Source organism: Dermacentor variabilis, chromosome 7 (assembly GCF_050947875.1).
Source record: "Dermacentor variabilis isolate Ectoservices chromosome 7, ASM5094787v1, whole genome shotgun sequence".
Lineage (NCBI taxonomy): Eukaryota > Metazoa > Arthropoda > Arachnida > Ixodida > Ixodidae > Dermacentor > Dermacentor variabilis.
In genome coordinates this window covers 14742327-14759032 of record NC_134574.1, presented here as the reverse complement: position 1 = coordinate 14759032, position 16706 = coordinate 14742327, and the positions used below count along the sequence as shown (strand labels likewise).

Below are 16706 nucleotides of genomic sequence, written 5' to 3'. Positions count from 1 at the left end.
CGACGAACGCTAGCTAATAATCATCACCAGTGCTGGGCACGGTGTTCGCCGCTCGTGTTGGGACTCTTGCTGCTGCCTGACCGCCGCATTAGCCACTCTCAGTCCCCAGCCAATAAACCTCTTCACAATACATAGTTTTGCATCCATAACAGAGACGGCGGCTCCAGTGTCCACGAGAGCAAATGCACGTACACCTTCAATGCAATTTTCTATAACATTTGATGGGCGACGGTGAGGACTTTTGTAGTTCAACGGCACTGCAGTTCTTGCCTTGTGGAGTGCGACAATTAGTTTTCCTCTTCCCGAGCCATACTTTGGCTGTAGTCCTTGCCTCATGGACCGCGACAATCAGTTTTCCTCTTCGCGAGCCGCAGAACGAGGTTGCATCTGCGATACTGAGCGGCAATGCGGAGAAGGTGAACGGCGGATAATGGGCATCAGTCAAACAGCTGTGGGGCCGAAAGTGAGTTGTAAGAGCTGCAAAATGGCAGCTCAATTGCGTGCATCAACAAATGCAGGCAACATGACTGGCATAGCCACAGGCAAAGCATATTGGCCGATCGTCGAACGTACGCCACGAGTTTGCGACGGCAGGTCCAGTCCATATCACAGGACGTGGTGAACGTGGCGTCTGGTAAAGCAACAGGACAGCAATTTGTGGTCAGGGCCTGAAAACGACGTCGCTGAAATTTAGGGGCAGAGCTTCAGCTGCAGGCGATGGTCAGGGCCTGGTGACGACTTCAGTGCAACTGAGAGGCGCCACTGCAAGCGCAGTGGAGAGGCAAGAACCCGGCAATTTCTTGCTGAACCGGGTGGCAGAGCGAGGGACCAATATCTGGAGCAGGCTGTTCAATATGCTGCGGCTGAGTGAACGACACTAAGGAGAGTTGGCGGGCAACTTCCTCACGCACAAACACCTTTCTCTCAGCAAGCAGTGTTGACTGGTCAGAAACGGCAGCCAATCGAGCCTGATGTTGGTCGTGCGAAAAAGGTCAGCGGGTGTTAGGATCGGCCTGCAGGGGTGCTGCTCTGCAAAGCTATTTCAGCTCGCTGCACGTGCCTCGATCGACCCGTGGTGCTGGCGCCCTTCGGAGAACCAGTTTGGCCCCCAACGTATTGTTGGTTGATTTGCTGGGTCGTCATGGTCTCTCTGCAGCAATGGTCTATCTGCCGCAAGAAGAGCTTTCCCTAACAAAAGGGGGCTTTGCGGTACGGGGGCCCCAGGATTCGTCAGTCTGCTGACACTCGTGACGACTACAGGAGAAAGGCAGCTCTGGAATTTAGAGGCGCAAGACAATGGGCACCCGGCGGCGGCGCTGCGGGGGTCAGCTCGGGGAACCGACGCGCCTTTCAAGACTCAAGATAAGGGACAACCGGCGGGCCGACTGCGTTGACGCTGACATCGAATGGTTCTCTCACCTAGGGAACTAGGGACCAATGGAGTGTTTATAAGCAGCTGATATCGGCTGCTAGAGTGTGCTCGTGCTCTGTGATCGTGCTCATGAGCTGCGTGCTCGTAGTGTGCTCGTCAATGTACTCGTGAGCTGTGTGCCGTATGCTCGTCTTGCGTGCTCCATTTGGGAGCCACGCTTAGACTGTCGAATGTATCTCTTGTTTAAACTGTAAATAAACCCTGTACGCCTAGTTCCTCCCAAGTTCCTCTCTACGACCTACAACCCTCTTTACAAATGGTGGCAGCAGCGAGATCGTCCGACAACTCCTACAACTGGATGCGAGCAGTGGGATCATCCGACAACTCTAATACGGGTCATTGACTGCTGCCTTTGCAGCTCCTCGTAGCTCTGGCACAGAGTAATTAATTCCGCCACAGTACGTGGATTCTTCACGAGCAGAATGTTAGAAACGTCGTCCTCTATTCTCTTCATAATAATCTTGATTTGGTCTGACTCTGACATGGTTGCGTCGACTCTCTTGCAGAAGTCTAGAATGTCTTTGATGTAGCTCGTGAATGATTCACCCAGCTGCTGAGCTCATCCCCGCAAACGCTGCTCTGCACTGAGCTTGCAAAGAGCAGGGTGGCCAAACACATTCACAGAAGAGGTCGTCGACCATGTCTGGAAACCTCTATCACGGTCCTTGTCCCAGAGGCTGGCCAAACATGACAGGTAGAAAATCGCATTGTTCAGTTCTGCAGTATTGTCCCATTTGTTGTGTATGCTTACCCTCACATACGACAAGAGCCAATCCTCCACGTTGTTGTCATCCACGCTGCTGAAAACAGCAGGGTCACTCTGGCGGAGCAAAGCAGAGAGCATGTTGCCGATGGAGAAGGAGGCGCCTAAGGGGAAGCGTCGTCAGGCAGGGCAGATGGCAGCATGCGGGATTGTAGTTCCAGCGTGGTCATTTTCAAAATACCCAGCACCCTCCACCAATTGTGAAGAAGTTTATTGGCTGCGAACTGAGAGTGGCCAATGTGGCAATCAAGCAGTAGCAAGAGCCTCAGCACGAGCGGCGAATGCCGTGCCCAGTGCTGGTGGTGATGAATGGCCAGCATTCGTTGTCTTCACTACAATGTGAACCTACATCTCATACCTGAACCATTTAATTCCATCTATACCACAACATCAAAAACATCAGACTGTCTGCACTGCTACCTACAGAATTTTACTTTTAATATACATAAACTTTGCCAGATCACATTAGTCCAGCCAAAACTCCAGCTTGGTCACCTCATGAAAACGAATGAGGGATGCAACACAATACCTCATGTAATCATGTCTGTGATGGAATGTCAAGCGAAGTGTTATGTGGCCATTATTACAAGCTACAATAAGCTGCCTGCCTAGAGCAGATATACCTAGTGCATGCACATGCACAGCCCAAACACATCTTGGGCAGAAGATGTGCCACAACACCTTATGATGTCATGATCGTGACACTCGTCAAACACACACACATGTAGGAGCACATAAACACAAGTGTATTTTCATCAAGTATTCAGCGCATTTTATAAATTTTGGTATTTCTTAAGCTTATATCAAGTCGGGCCTCATTATAAAGAAGTTGTATTTGATCGAAAAATACCTTCATTATATGTAATACTTGCTATCAGTACACAAGCTGATATTGAAGAAGAAATTGCTATCCTGTCGATGGCCTGTCAGTGACTGACATACGGAGCACACAAACAACACTAAATTACACGTGCACACTTTGTATTGCCATTATTGTGCAACTGAGCGATCAGTATGGTAACACGGGACTGGAATTCTTGCTCGACAGCCACAGGCTAGCCAAGTCAAGCCATTGGCCAAAACATGCATTCATGACCAAATTGGGCCATTCCAAGTAGCCTTTTGCTCAGTATTTGTAATTCCTCCTACTAGAATACATATTTCCAGTTATGTAGTACAGCAAGGATGATAGGAAGATGTATCGGCATTTAAAGAAAAGATGGAGCATGCAGTAATAAAAGACGGTTCTTGCTACCGTTCCTGCTGATTAATGCTCCTGTCCCTCGAGTATCCAAGGCCCACAACACTGCTGGAAGTGCGGGTACAGTCGAACCCGGCTATATCAAACTCGAAAAAAAAAAAAAGAACGGCTATCAGTTCGATATAGGGCATAATTCGATATAAGCCTGCTAAAGAATTGGGTGTCATAAAAGCACATATCATTTATAAAAGCACTTTACTGATGAAACTAGCTTAGTTTCGCATGAAATAGTCCTGTATTTTCTTCAGCTTGGGCAATTTCACTGCCTGCGATGCACGCACTTCTCAACATTGTCTGAAGAGTCGGAGCAGCTGAGGCCACAACCTTCCACATTTAAAAAAAAAATCTTTTGTGTACAAACAAACAGGGACGAAGGAAAGGAGCAACACAAGGACGAGCGCTTTCTAACAACTGGTTTTATTTTCAAAGAACCATCTGCTTATATACCCACAGATCTGCGCGATCTAGTCAACAAAGCATGCCTACAGAGCATATAACAACACTTGTGATAAAATGCTGCGGAACAACGCCACCCGGTCAACATAAAAACAGCAAGGCGCATAAAACAAGCACTTTCATACTTTTGACCATGACAAGTGCTTGTTTTATGAGCCTTGCTGTTTTTATGTTGACCGAGTGGCGTTGTTCCACGGCATTTTATCACAAGAGTTGTTATATGCGCTATAGGCGTGCTCTGTTGACTAGATTGCGCAGACCTGTGGGTATTTAGGCAGGTGGTTCTTCGAAAATATAACCAGTCGTTAGAAAGCGCTCGTCCTTGTGTTGTTCCTTTTCTTCGTCCCTGTTTGTTTGCGCACAAAAAGTTTTTTAAAAATGAATCTGTTCCAACTAGGCCGACTCGCAGTTATGCTTCCACATTCGCGCAGAAGCACCAGACTAGTGCGAGTGCACCAATCACCTCGAATGATGTCGGCAAAGGATCGTCAGTGCTTTTCTCATTGTGCCCACTATCATTTGTGCTCGGTACAATGTCAGCAATGTAGTCTTCGTTTTCGGGCTCTTCCATGGTTGCGACACCATCATCCGCACTCACAAACTCGTCGACCGTTGATTCATCAATGGCTTGTGGAAATTGTGACAGCCTGCTCCAAACTTCGGCAACACCGGCAATGGCTTCGTTCCACTCTTCCAAATTTTCGTCGCAATCATCAGAATTTTCAGCCATCACTGAGCAAGTGGAAGCCGGCATGTTTTAAGCAATTTCGGATGAAACCCTTGTACATGGTCGCCTCGGCGTCTTATACACCGGCTGTGCATACGTGTCTGGCGCCACGAGCACAGCGTCGTGAGCTTGACCGCTTTATTAGCCCTAATCTCACCCTTATTCTTCAAGATCGCCCTGAGAGTGCTCCTTGGAATCTTGCACGCTGCGGCGACATTCGACTTCTCACCACCGTTCAACTCGTTTTACGATTTCGAGCTTCACTGCGAAAGGCAAATTTTGTCACTTTGCGCTAGCCATCACAGCAGCACTGCGGGAGAAGGCCCACAAGGTGCAAACACAATGAACCAGAAAAGCAGCGAGACCACTTGCACGACGAAGGCACAAGAGCCTCTGATTGGCTGTCTGGGCAAGCGCTGCGGGCAGGCCAGGATAACTTTTTGCAGGGGGATGTCGACGGCTCACACGACGCGGTGCAGTCACGGTCGGCAGAGCGGGTGGATGGAGCCGCACTGCGGAATTTCCCTGCCACCACGAGGGAAAGCCACATTCTGGGGGCACTTTTGCGTCACTTGACGTTCAATCTATCGGGAGTCACTGCTATTTTTGTTTGATGTAAACGTAATTTTTGCTATATATACTCACTGTAACTATACTGTATTCAGAAAGTGTTTGACATACAGGATAATTCTATGTAAATGGGTTTGATATAGTCGGGTTCGACTGTACTGCGTCCTGATGCTTGGGACTCGTACTAGGACCCGTACAAGCAGTCCAGAGACTTAACCTCTCGTCACCACTCTAGTGCACCGATTCAGCCGCCGTGTGCTAGGCCTGAGCCCCAAAATCACTACCATTCCAGCTCCGATCAGCATGAAAATTCCTGCATCGGCAAATCTACCTCCTTCACAGACAGCGACAAGTATTTCTCATGTGACTTTTTCAATATCCTCTCATTTCAAAAATTTTTCCTGGCGACACATTTGAAGGTGTTGAGGACCGGCTTAATCAGTACGAAAGGCTTGCTAAGGTCAGTGATTGGAGCACAGAACAAAAACTTGTACACACTTCTTTCACTCTAGAAGACAGCGATCTTGCATGGTTTCGCAACAGGGAAGAGAGCTACCAAACGACTTTTTGGCACCAGCTCCAGGATACATTCTCCAGTTCTGGCCGGCGGGATTACACGCAACAGCTGTTTGAAGCATGCTTTCAGCAGCCCAACAAAAGCATCGCCATGTGTGCTGAGAATATGGTCTGTTTATTTCACCAAGCTGACCCCGATATGCCTGAGACTAAGAAAGTGCACCATCTCATGCGAGGAATTAAACAACAATTATTTGCAGGCCTGGTTCAAAACCAACCATCAATGGACATTCTGTGATAGCCCTTGTGGACACCGACATTGATTTCGTGATTATGTGTCAAGAGCTGGTTGACTACTTAAGAAAGGTGAAAACAACATGGACAGGGCCACACATCATAAGTGCCAGGGGTCAGCTAATGGCGTCAATGGGTACCGCCATGTTCTGTATCGGTGACTCAAGCTTTGTCGGCATGTTCGTTACCCTCCCCAAGTGCTACAAGGAACGCATTTTGGGCATGGATTTTTTGTGGGATTATGGCACAGTTATAAACATTCCAGGGCGTGTGGTCATATTTTCTGCGAGCCCAGATGTTAACGGCAACAAGGAGGGGCAGTGCAAGCGTTTATGACTAGCCAACAAGATGACAATACCACCATGAATCTGCTCACATGTGTCTGTCTTTAGCGAGAGGCCTTACCATAGTGATGCAATAGCAAAACAGATAAGCATACTACCACCCACACAAAGTGTTTGAACTGCAAGAAGCATTCTGGAATTAAATCATGGCCATGCAGAAGTGCTCCTTAGCAAGGAACATCACCACATCCCAAAGGGCACTGCAATGGTGTGCTGCGATGACACAGCACAAGACTGCAGCATCATGGAATGAATGAAATGATCGCTGAGGCAACAATGTCTGTCGACGTTAGCTTGACCTTGTTGCCCTCCAAGAGGCAGCATGTGAGGCACAGTTTGAGAATTGGTACAGCAGTTTGAAAACTGCTTTTCATCCACATCCAAGGTCAAGCAAACACCACTGACCAAACATAGGATAATTACAGAAGATGCCACTAGACCAATTTGTAAGAACCCCTACCGTGTGGCCCAAGAAAAATGTGAAGAAATACAAACGTAGGCGAAGAAAATGCTAGAGGAAGATGTCATACAGCTTTTGAAGAGTCACTGGGTGTCTCCCGTGGTGTTGGTCAAGAAAAAAAGACAGCAGCTTGCGCTTGTGTATTTGCAAGTTAAACCAGGTAACAAAGAAAGACGTCTACTCTTGCCAAGCATAAACGATTCACTAGACAGGTTGCACAACGTGCATTATCTTTCCTCCATGTAGTTACTTGATAGTACAGGTCTTGTTCACCATCATTTGTTGTCATCACGGGAACAGGTAACTTGTCGGAACATACCGTATTTACACGATTGTAAGTCGACCCCTTTTTTAAAATTTGAAAGTCTGAAGTTGAGGGGTCGACTTACAATCGAAACCAAAACATGGCCCCGCCAAGAAAAAAGCGATACCAACGAGAGCTACGACGTAGTTACAATTTTATGTTTGCTCTATGGTCCTACCCGTATCTTTTCGCTCTCCCGCGTGTTTGTTTGCTTTTCGGAAGGGTTTCTCAACATTTTTGAGTGTCTTACAGTGCATGCAACACTCATGGGGGGTGTCGATAGTTGATGGAAGCGCCGCTGTTCCCATTTGCGGCGGCACCCTTAGAACGGCGGCGCTTGCGGGGAGTATCGGTAGTTCATGGAAGAGCAGACACCGTTCGCGGGTTTCTCTTTCTCTGTTTAAAGGCATTGGCATTGGTTTGACCAACTTTTTGACGCGCTCCACTTGGCTACCGGCTACGTGCTACTTCTATGCTTCCCCAGTCGTCATGAGTGCTGCAGGCCCACTAATCTTTCGGCACTCGTTCACAGCAGCGTTCAAGAGGGCTGCCATCCTTTACGCCGAAGAAAGAAATCACTGCACTGCGGGCCGCAATTTCGATGTTTCTAAACGGGTGGTGCGAGAGTGGCGACTGCAGCGAAGCGAAATTGCCCACGTGCCGAAGTCTGGACGCTTTCCGGAGCTGTAGGCTAAGCTTGCGGCAGCGTCGCTGAAATGCGTGATCGGTCCCTGCCAGTGAAGTGTGACGTGGTCATGAAACAAGCCCGGACCTTCGCCTTAATTTTAAGGTTCTGCTCCGCCGTGAGTACGAGTGGCTGGCGGCAGAAGACTGCGAAATTACGCCAACCGGACCTGTCAAAAGAGCCTCCCTGACGGCTGCGTGTGGTTGGGTGCATTTGGCGTGGGCTGCTGTTTTGCAAGATGTCCTGGTGTGGTCGTTTGCCAAATTTGAAATTTCGCTGGACCACGACGCGCCGTGGGACCGCAGCAACGATGACGATGGCAGCACTAGTGGAGACGAGTAGTCCAGTGACCATGTCAGCTACTAATAAATTTTCGTTATCGAATGCGCCTTCGGGTTTTTTTTTTTTTTTTCGGTCAAGCGATATGGGGGGGTCGACTTACATTCGAGTCGACTTACAATCGTGTAAATACGGTAAAGCATGTCTTTTGTTAATTTCAATAGCCTTGAAAATGTGTAATCTCTCGTGATTGATATGTTAAACTTGACAAAATAAGAAAACTTTGTGTGTTCTAATGTGTCGCTCTCTGAGTAAATAAAGGGTGTTAAAATCCCTGCTTAGTCATGCAAGCCCCCCAAAAATGCATGGAATGAAGCTCACTCAGGTGATCATATACACTGACCTGAGAAGGGTCCGCACTGGCATGAATGCAGAAGACGCCTGAGTCACCATATGCGTGGTTGTACGCAGTAGCATTGTACATCCAATGGTACCTGCATCACCATATCAGCATTGCACAGGTTGTACATTCTTGGGATTGGTGCCAGGCCAAAGCCGGTATAGACTGGTTCCTCAATGGGAATATTCCTCAAACAGTGTACACAGTAGAACCTTGTTTATACATTTTGTAAAAGACAATCACCCGCCACCTACCTTTCCCTGTATTTCCCACTTCCCCACTCCCCAGTGAGGACTAGCAGGCTGGAGACACACTCTCCAGGCCAACCTCTCCTCCTTTCTCTTCATTAAAATCTACTCCTCCCGTGGGAAAAAACATACTAACCGAGACAATGCACGATCCGAAGTAACTAAAGAACCTTTGACAGATTCAACTATTGCTGACATCCCCGTAACGCGAAGCGTCACGCAACTCGTTGCGGCACGAGACGACCTACATCGAGCTGGTGGTGCTCCGACGGCCCAAGACGTGTTTTGTTATTTTCTTATTGCGTGGTTTTAAGAGGGCAGCAGAAAACCGAAATGTATTCAAGCTGATACTGCCATATACGCTGCCATAACTTGCTATTCTTTGGAATCACAGACGACAAAAGCGAATCATGGTCATGAGAATCAAAAATCATTGACATATGTACCCAACACCTTAGTATCACTACTGATCCAGCTCAAATAGACTGCGTGCATCGCCTTGGCCAATACAACGATGAGAAGAATAGACCGGTCATTCTCAAGTTTGCATTTTTAAGGATAAGCAGCGCATAATAGAAAAAGGCTACAAATTCAAGAACACTAATTTTGCTGTTCGTGAAGATTTTTCTATGCAAACCCGTATCGCTTGACGCAAACTAATTGACTTTGCAAAAAGCCAAAATGCACAATTTAAGCTAACCCTAGATAAACTAAGAATCGATAACAATGTGTACACATACGATGCAGCATCCGCCGCTGTAGTTCCCCTACCCTGATAGCAAAAGACCTAGATTGGGAACACGTGCATTTAAGAAAAAACCCAATTCACCACATGAGCTTATCGTGCCCTCGCACCTATTCATATCATTAACTAACATTCGTAGCATTCTTCCTAAACGAAATGAAATTTCGACGTACTTAGATGACTGTGAATGCGACATATTGGCACTTACGGAAACTTGGTTCAGCTCTGAAATTACGGATGGCAAAGTGCTACTCGATTCTAATGTTTACATTATCTATCGCAGAGATAGGGACGACAGAAGCAGTGGTGGGGTATTGCTCGCCATAAAAAACATATTACGTCATTTCTTGTGCCGATTCCTTCGAGTCTCGAAATTCTGTGGGTCAGCATATCATTTCCAGAATCGAATGCAATTTATGGTGTATGCTACAGACCACCCGATAGCTCCTACAATTTCATTTCCGAATTACACGATAACATTACCTCTATTCGATCCAAATATAACAAATCTGAAATTTTTCTTCTTGCGAGGCTAATCACGTGCATCCTGTGAGTTCGTTCAACTAACACTTGATTTTTCACTTGTGCAATTAACAGACCAACCAACTCGTATCAATAACATTTTGGATCTTGTTCTATCGTCCGTGCCTGAGAGGGTTAACACTATCACTTTTGTGGATGGGTTCAGTGACCACCGGCTATTACAATTCACAGTTCATACAGCTTCATGCTCACGTCACCTGAAAACTAAACAAATATTTCATTACAAAACAGCAAACATCAGTGCTATTAACAATGGTTTGGAAAACTTGACGTCGACATTCCTAACAACTTTTTTCTGAGCGGACAGTGAACGAGAATTGGTGCCTGTACAAAGAAAAGCTAATGGAATTAGCACATGCGCATATACCAAAGGTCTCATTTCATGTTAACTCATCGAAACCATGGTTCAGTAAACCTCTTCATATTCTAAAAAATAAAAATAAGCATCTTTACAGGACTGCCAAACATGTGGGCACACCTGTATCTTGGAGCAAACATAAGTCTTTTGATGTAGCCTACTGCAATGCCCTGCATCAAGCCAAGCAAAAGTATTTCTCTTGTGATCTGCAATCACTGCTTCAAAACAACCAAAAAAAATTTTGGAAAGCGATCTCTCGCATTAAAGACTTCGACATGTCACAAATACTTGATAGTTCTGGCTTGCCGATTGCACGAGGGCTTTCAGCATCTATCTTTAACAATTACTTCACGGCCGTATTTACAAGAAGACCATTCGAAAATACGAACATCCATCAAACTCATTTATCCATACATGGACCCCATCAATATAACAACCACTGGTGTTGCTGAGCTGATCAACAACATCAAGATAACTTCTTCCAGCATGGACAGTATGAACTCAAAAACCTTAAAATATACAGTAGCACCCTCTAGCACAGTCCTTTCCTGCTTGTTTCAACAGTCCCTCTCAACAGGGGAAGTTCCGTATGACTGGAAGGTCAGTAAAGTTATCCCTTTTGTTAAGTCTGGCAATAAAAGCGCTGTTAACAATTACCGCCCAATATCACTAACAAGCGTTCCTGGTAAGTTACTGGAACACAATCTTTTCAAACGTAACAAATCACTTCGAAACCGACAAGTTCTTCTTTAAACATCAGCATGGTTTTAGTAAAGGACTATCAGGTGAAACACAACTATTCAAATTGACTACGGATATTTTCCTAAACATGAATACGGGCCCACAGACAAACTCCATTTTCATAGACTTCGCTAAGGCTTTCGATCGCGTTGCTCATTGCCGTCTCATAGCTAAACTTTCATGCTTAAACATCGATTTCCTAACAGTATCTTGGATAAGAAATTTCTACTCATTCCGTAAGCAATTCACTATCGTTGCTAACTTTATTTACAGTATCAGCGATGTAACATCTGGTGTACCACAAGGAAGCGTACTCGAACCATTACTTTTTCTGATCTATATTAACGACCTGCCATCCGAAATAATGTCATCCATTTGCTTGTTCGCAGACGATTGTGTGATCTATCGTCAAATATGCTCACCTTCTGATCACGTCGCTCTCCAACGAGATCTTGACCGTATTACTAACTGGTGCTGTTCTTGGCAAATCACCTTAAGCACTGATAAATGCAAACTAATAACATTCACCCGCAAAAAGACATTTTCCGCTTTCGATTACTCACTGGATAAGAACTCTGTCACACGCACGAACTCGTACAAGTACCTCGTTATTCTCCTTACACCTTACCTGTCATGGTCTGCACACATAGAAAAAAATAACTGCTAAGGACTCACATACGCTCGATTATCTTAAACGTAACCTGCGCGATGCTCCTGCCCTCACCAGACAAATCGCCTATCAGACATTCATAGGGCCACAACTGGAATTCGGGGCCCCTATCTGGTCACCTCGTCAAGCTTACCTAATCGTGACTCTCGAGTCAGTCCAAAACCGCACTGCCCGCTTCATTGTCAGAGATTATCACCGCGACTCTAGCGTGACTAGTATTAAGTCATCTTTATCCCTCCTGCTAGTAACAGCGCAAAATATAGACAAGGGACGAGAGAAGAAGACACCACAAGCGCTTGTGGTGTCTTCTTCTCTCGTCCCTTGTCTATATTTTGCGCTGTTACTAGCAGGATGGAAAACCAACAAGCCCAAGCTGCTATTCTAGCGAAATCTTTATCCCTCTCATCTTTTGAATCACGAATAATCATAGCATTGCTTTGTCTGTTTCTCAAAATGGTCCATAGGCTTCATTGTCAGAGATTATCACCGCGACTCTAGCATGCCTAGCATTAAGTCATCTTTATCCCTCTCGTCTTTTGAATCACGAAGAATCATAGCATTGCTTTGTCTGTTTCTCAAAATGGTCTATAGCATGCGCCCGTCCACCCTGCTGCTCACACATCCATCTCGTACGTCTCGGCGTCTGCATAATCATCTGAGTTTTCAGCGTATCTTTGGCTGAACCAATTTTTTCAATTCTTCCGCATTACCACATGCCATTCAGCATTGGAATAACCTCCCAAATGACATAGTTGACATTCTTGCCCCTGTATCCTTCAAAGCACACTTATGCATATTATTTCCATAATTCATCACAACTAAACCATACTGCGCACCTAAGTAAATACTTTTAGCGAAGTTGTATAGTATTTCTTGTTAGTATTGCTTTAATGTTTGTTTTGTATTGCAATAACATTGTTAGAGACTTGTTCTTTCATCTTCACCAGCTACCATTTGTATAATTTCCTGGTACACCTTTTTTTGCTACTTCACGCAGTTGTTTTGTTTCATTTATTGCATTATTTATATTGTTAGATATTTGTTCTTTCATGTTTACTCGATAACAATGCATAATTTCTTAGTACTCCTTTCTTTTTGCTAATTCCCTGTATCCTCCCTTCACGCAATACTCCTTCGGGAGCCTGTGAGGTAACTGAACAAATAAATAAATAAAAAATTCCCTTTTGATTTGATGACTTGATGATGAAGGTAGTGCAACACCAGGCTGCGCCCAACAGAGGTGAAGCAGGCATTAAGCACCCCCCATATGTGGGCCAATCCCGACAGTAGTGAAATGCTGGGCTGACCCACGGCATAGAAGTAGGTGTGAAGCTGTCCCCACACGTGGGCCCATCCTGAAGGGCGCATTACAGGTTCCCGAGCCCACAGGGGTTTTGGACCCTTTCTGCACTATCACTAGGATCGGCCCACATGATTTCTTTTGTTGACGGACACCAAAAAAAAAAAAAAAAAGATGGAAGGTTAGTCATATACAGCTTTCACTGTAAAAGGCAGCAGAATGTTGACCGCCAAATAGATTGATTTGTCAGCACTTTAGGAATGCGTATGAGGAGTGGTGGCGTGGGCGGAGGGTGGGGGGAGGGGGTATGATGCTTAATTTTGGGGGAGGGAGGGGCCTTGGCCCCCCTCTGGGTACGTGCCTGGTATAACCACTTGAAGAGTTTCGGCAGAGCAGGCCGAGCAGCATGCAGCCTATTCTGCTCTCTGGGCAGAACAGGCTCTTCCGCATAATCGGAAGGCCCTCCATCAGAGCTTGCACCACAGTATAACCAGTCTCGGCGGCAAGCAATGTTGGGCCAGTTGGCTAGACCTGGACGAAGATGCTTTGTGTTTGGCTTCCCTTATTTGCCAGCCATCGTGAAATGCATTATCGCGACCAGATGCAAACAAGATGCTGCCTGCATCTTAGAAGCATGGGTGAGGCATCAGTACCACTGCCTAACGTCCTCCCAGCACTTCCCATTAGACTTTATTTTGCAGTGCACTTGTGTTAATACCCAGTGTAATTTCATTTGCGTATTCACTATGTGTGCTCGACTTTTGAAGTGTGCAGTGTTAGAGTTGTCACTCTAAGCTTATGACGGTGCACCACAGCTAATCTGTTCACTCCTGCATTGACATGACACTCAAGTAACCAGCTTACCGGTTGAGCACGTTGGTGTAGAGGCGGGTGTACATGCCTTTGCCAGGTCCACCAGCCGAGAAGGAACCTCCACCACCCATGATCATGTTGAGAACGCAGTAGGCAATGAAGTCGGGGTCCTGGTGCGAGCAGCTCTCCAGGCCCAGCACAAAGTGTGCCAGCTCGGGGATTGGAGTCTGGCCAGGGCTCACATTCGACAGGTCCTTCTCAACCTGACATCCAAACAAAAAGTTGTTCCATGCCTCCAGCTGAACGATTCTCTTGCTCACACTCAAATTTCACACTGGGCGAGCATTTATCGATGGATGCAGTTTAGCACTTTGAGGGCATTGCTTAAAGGGACACTAAAGGTTACAATAAATCAACGTGGACTGTTGAAATACCATCCCAGAAACCTTGACATGCTTGTTTCGTGTGAAGAAGAGACTTATTTTAAGAGAAAATGCGTTCTGAAGCGTCCGCATACCTCTAGTGCAGTTCAAATCGCCCGCCCTCCGATCCAGGAGTGGTGACGTCATGGTCTCATAGTGACGTTGCACCGTCGGTGAGTAAAACAGCACCCGCAGACGGCGCTACGGCTTTTCTGCGCAACACGCAAACGCGCGGCCAGAAATAGAGCCAAGACAGAGCCGACAGCAGTGCAAAAGCGGAACTATGGTGGCTAGCGGAAGGGAAAGCGCGCGACGATAAGCTGGTTCTTTATTTTATTACGCTAACTTTGACGCTCGTTGCAATGGACGACCCCGACAACGACACACTGGCTCGCGATGCTGGGCTCGACTTCAGCGATTTAAGCCCTGATGAACGTGACCTGCTGCTGAGGGCTCGCACTGCCGGCGTCGTTGTGTACTACTACGACGGTAACTGTATGTCATGGCTGTACATATTCGCACATTTGTAGCTTTTCCTTCATGAAAACCAAATGCCGCGCTCGTCTTTGAGCCGCAGTTGTTCTTGCGCTTCAAAAGAATACAGGCAAGACAGACGGAACAGCGCTACGGGAAAGCATTGCTTTGAAAGGCACTCCACACGACTTCAGTAAGTCGGCGTTGAACTTGTAATCCTCTGGACGAAAGTGTAGCGAGCACACAATGCGATTTTTCGGCTCTTTGCCTACGCGCTGTGGCAGAGGTACGGCACTTAACCACTTCGAACGGAGAGGTTCACTTGTTGGCACACAGTGATAAGTAACGTTGGATTTGCCGCTGCAACTGCCCTTGACCAAGTTCTGCGGACCGTTTGCACATCCCATGACATCACATGGACGTGGTATTGTCGCTGCTTGTTCCAAATGCAAATTTCGCGAGCCAGCGAAATTTGCAGCGACACGATAACGAAACCAGCGCAGCACGACACGATAACGAAACAACTGAAACTCCAAAGGGCGCGCAGCACAAGAGTCGAGCGCGCAGAGTCGAGCGAAAACGAAACCTTTCGGCCACCCATACTACTGAAGGGTAACGTCAAAATTTAGAATCGAACCGAAGTGGACAAGTAGCATTTTCTTCTGCCTTATAACCTCATGAAATTATCTTTTTAATACGAGCAGGTGAGTACTAGTGACATAAATTATGAGGAGTGCCTTCGTCATCGGGCTAGTACCGGAATGTCGCTGGGGGGTCTCAAATCGTGTCATGCATTTACCTCAATTTCTCAGTTACTAAAGCTCTGTTCGCGATTATATTGTCGCCTTAGACATTCTAGATCATTGCTTTATCACTTTAACTTGACTTCGTACTAACATTTAGTGTCCCTTTAATTACAGTTTCATGCACAATAAATTAGAGAGAAAACCTTCTTTTACTATGGCAGTGATGTTACTGGTGCTTGCCATTTCAGACCAGCTTTGGGAGCAGCCAAAAATGCATTTCGGAGCAGTAAAACAGACTTTCGGAGCAGGTTTATGAAAGTGGTTGCAAACTAAATTCTATGGCGTTTTTTTACAGCGGGCAAGCCCTGTGAAAACAGTAAGTGGTCCTTACTATGGACTGTAAGAAAGCGATGGTGTACTAAGAGGTGCTAAAAAGCACTTCAGTGGATTAGAAAAGCACTGAAGCACTTAGACCTGCTACACGCAGACTTGCTTCGCCGCTATATATGTATCCTTTAAGACTGAGCACTCTGTCGAAAAGAAAAGGTATGTTGCTAATACATAAGAAGCAAATGTAATAGCCGCAATCTCCTTCTTTACCTCCCTAAATGAAATGGGCGAAATTTATTTATTCATTTATTTTTGCATTGTTGTCAAAACACCATTCTCTCCGAATTATAGAAGTCCTCTAAAGTTAAAGCATCGGTTATTTTGATAAAACCAATGCTATCTATGCCAATAGTTGCTTGCATATGCAGCTTATCTGATATGGCAGACACAGTTTTTGCAAACAGGTAGATCCAGCAAAAAAATTGTATTTGTTTTATTTCGCATTTAGGTATATTGGTTATATTAAAAATTGAGTGATCAATTCGGAGACAAGTCAATTTTGTTTGATTCTTCAATAATGCTTGCGTTTCGAGATATGCATCATCAGATTTGACACTCAGTAGAATAATTTCGCATTCATAGGTGAGAGTCTAGGCACAGGCACACGACTCATCTCACGTCCAACCAATGAAGCAATTTACTGGTCCGACTGTATCGGAGGCCACCTTGCCGCGACAACCTGCTACCACGACCGTACGATACAGCGAGACCAAACCAGCGGTGCTTCATCGGTATCTAAAGCTCTTTGGTGACGAGTGGATCAAT

At 46.0% G+C, this 16706-nt stretch overlaps 1 protein-coding gene across 4 annotated transcripts in view; it reads right to left on the bottom strand.

Annotated features, from left to right (window-relative positions):
* The window catches only part of LOC142587341 (mitochondrial-processing peptidase subunit alpha), a 233772-nt gene that overhangs the window by 68159 nt on the left and 148907 nt on the right, over nucleotides 1-16706 (bottom strand). For all 4 annotated transcript variants that reach the window (XM_075698266.1, XM_075698267.1, XM_075698268.1 and 1 more), the window contains 2 exons: nucleotides 13961-14172; nucleotides 8495-8585 (listed from right to left, as the gene is read on the bottom strand). In XM_075698266.1, coding sequence (XP_075554381.1) covers nucleotides 8495-8585; nucleotides 13961-14172 — 303 coding nt within the window. The remainder of the gene's footprint in view (nucleotides 1-8494; nucleotides 8586-13960; nucleotides 14173-16706) is intronic.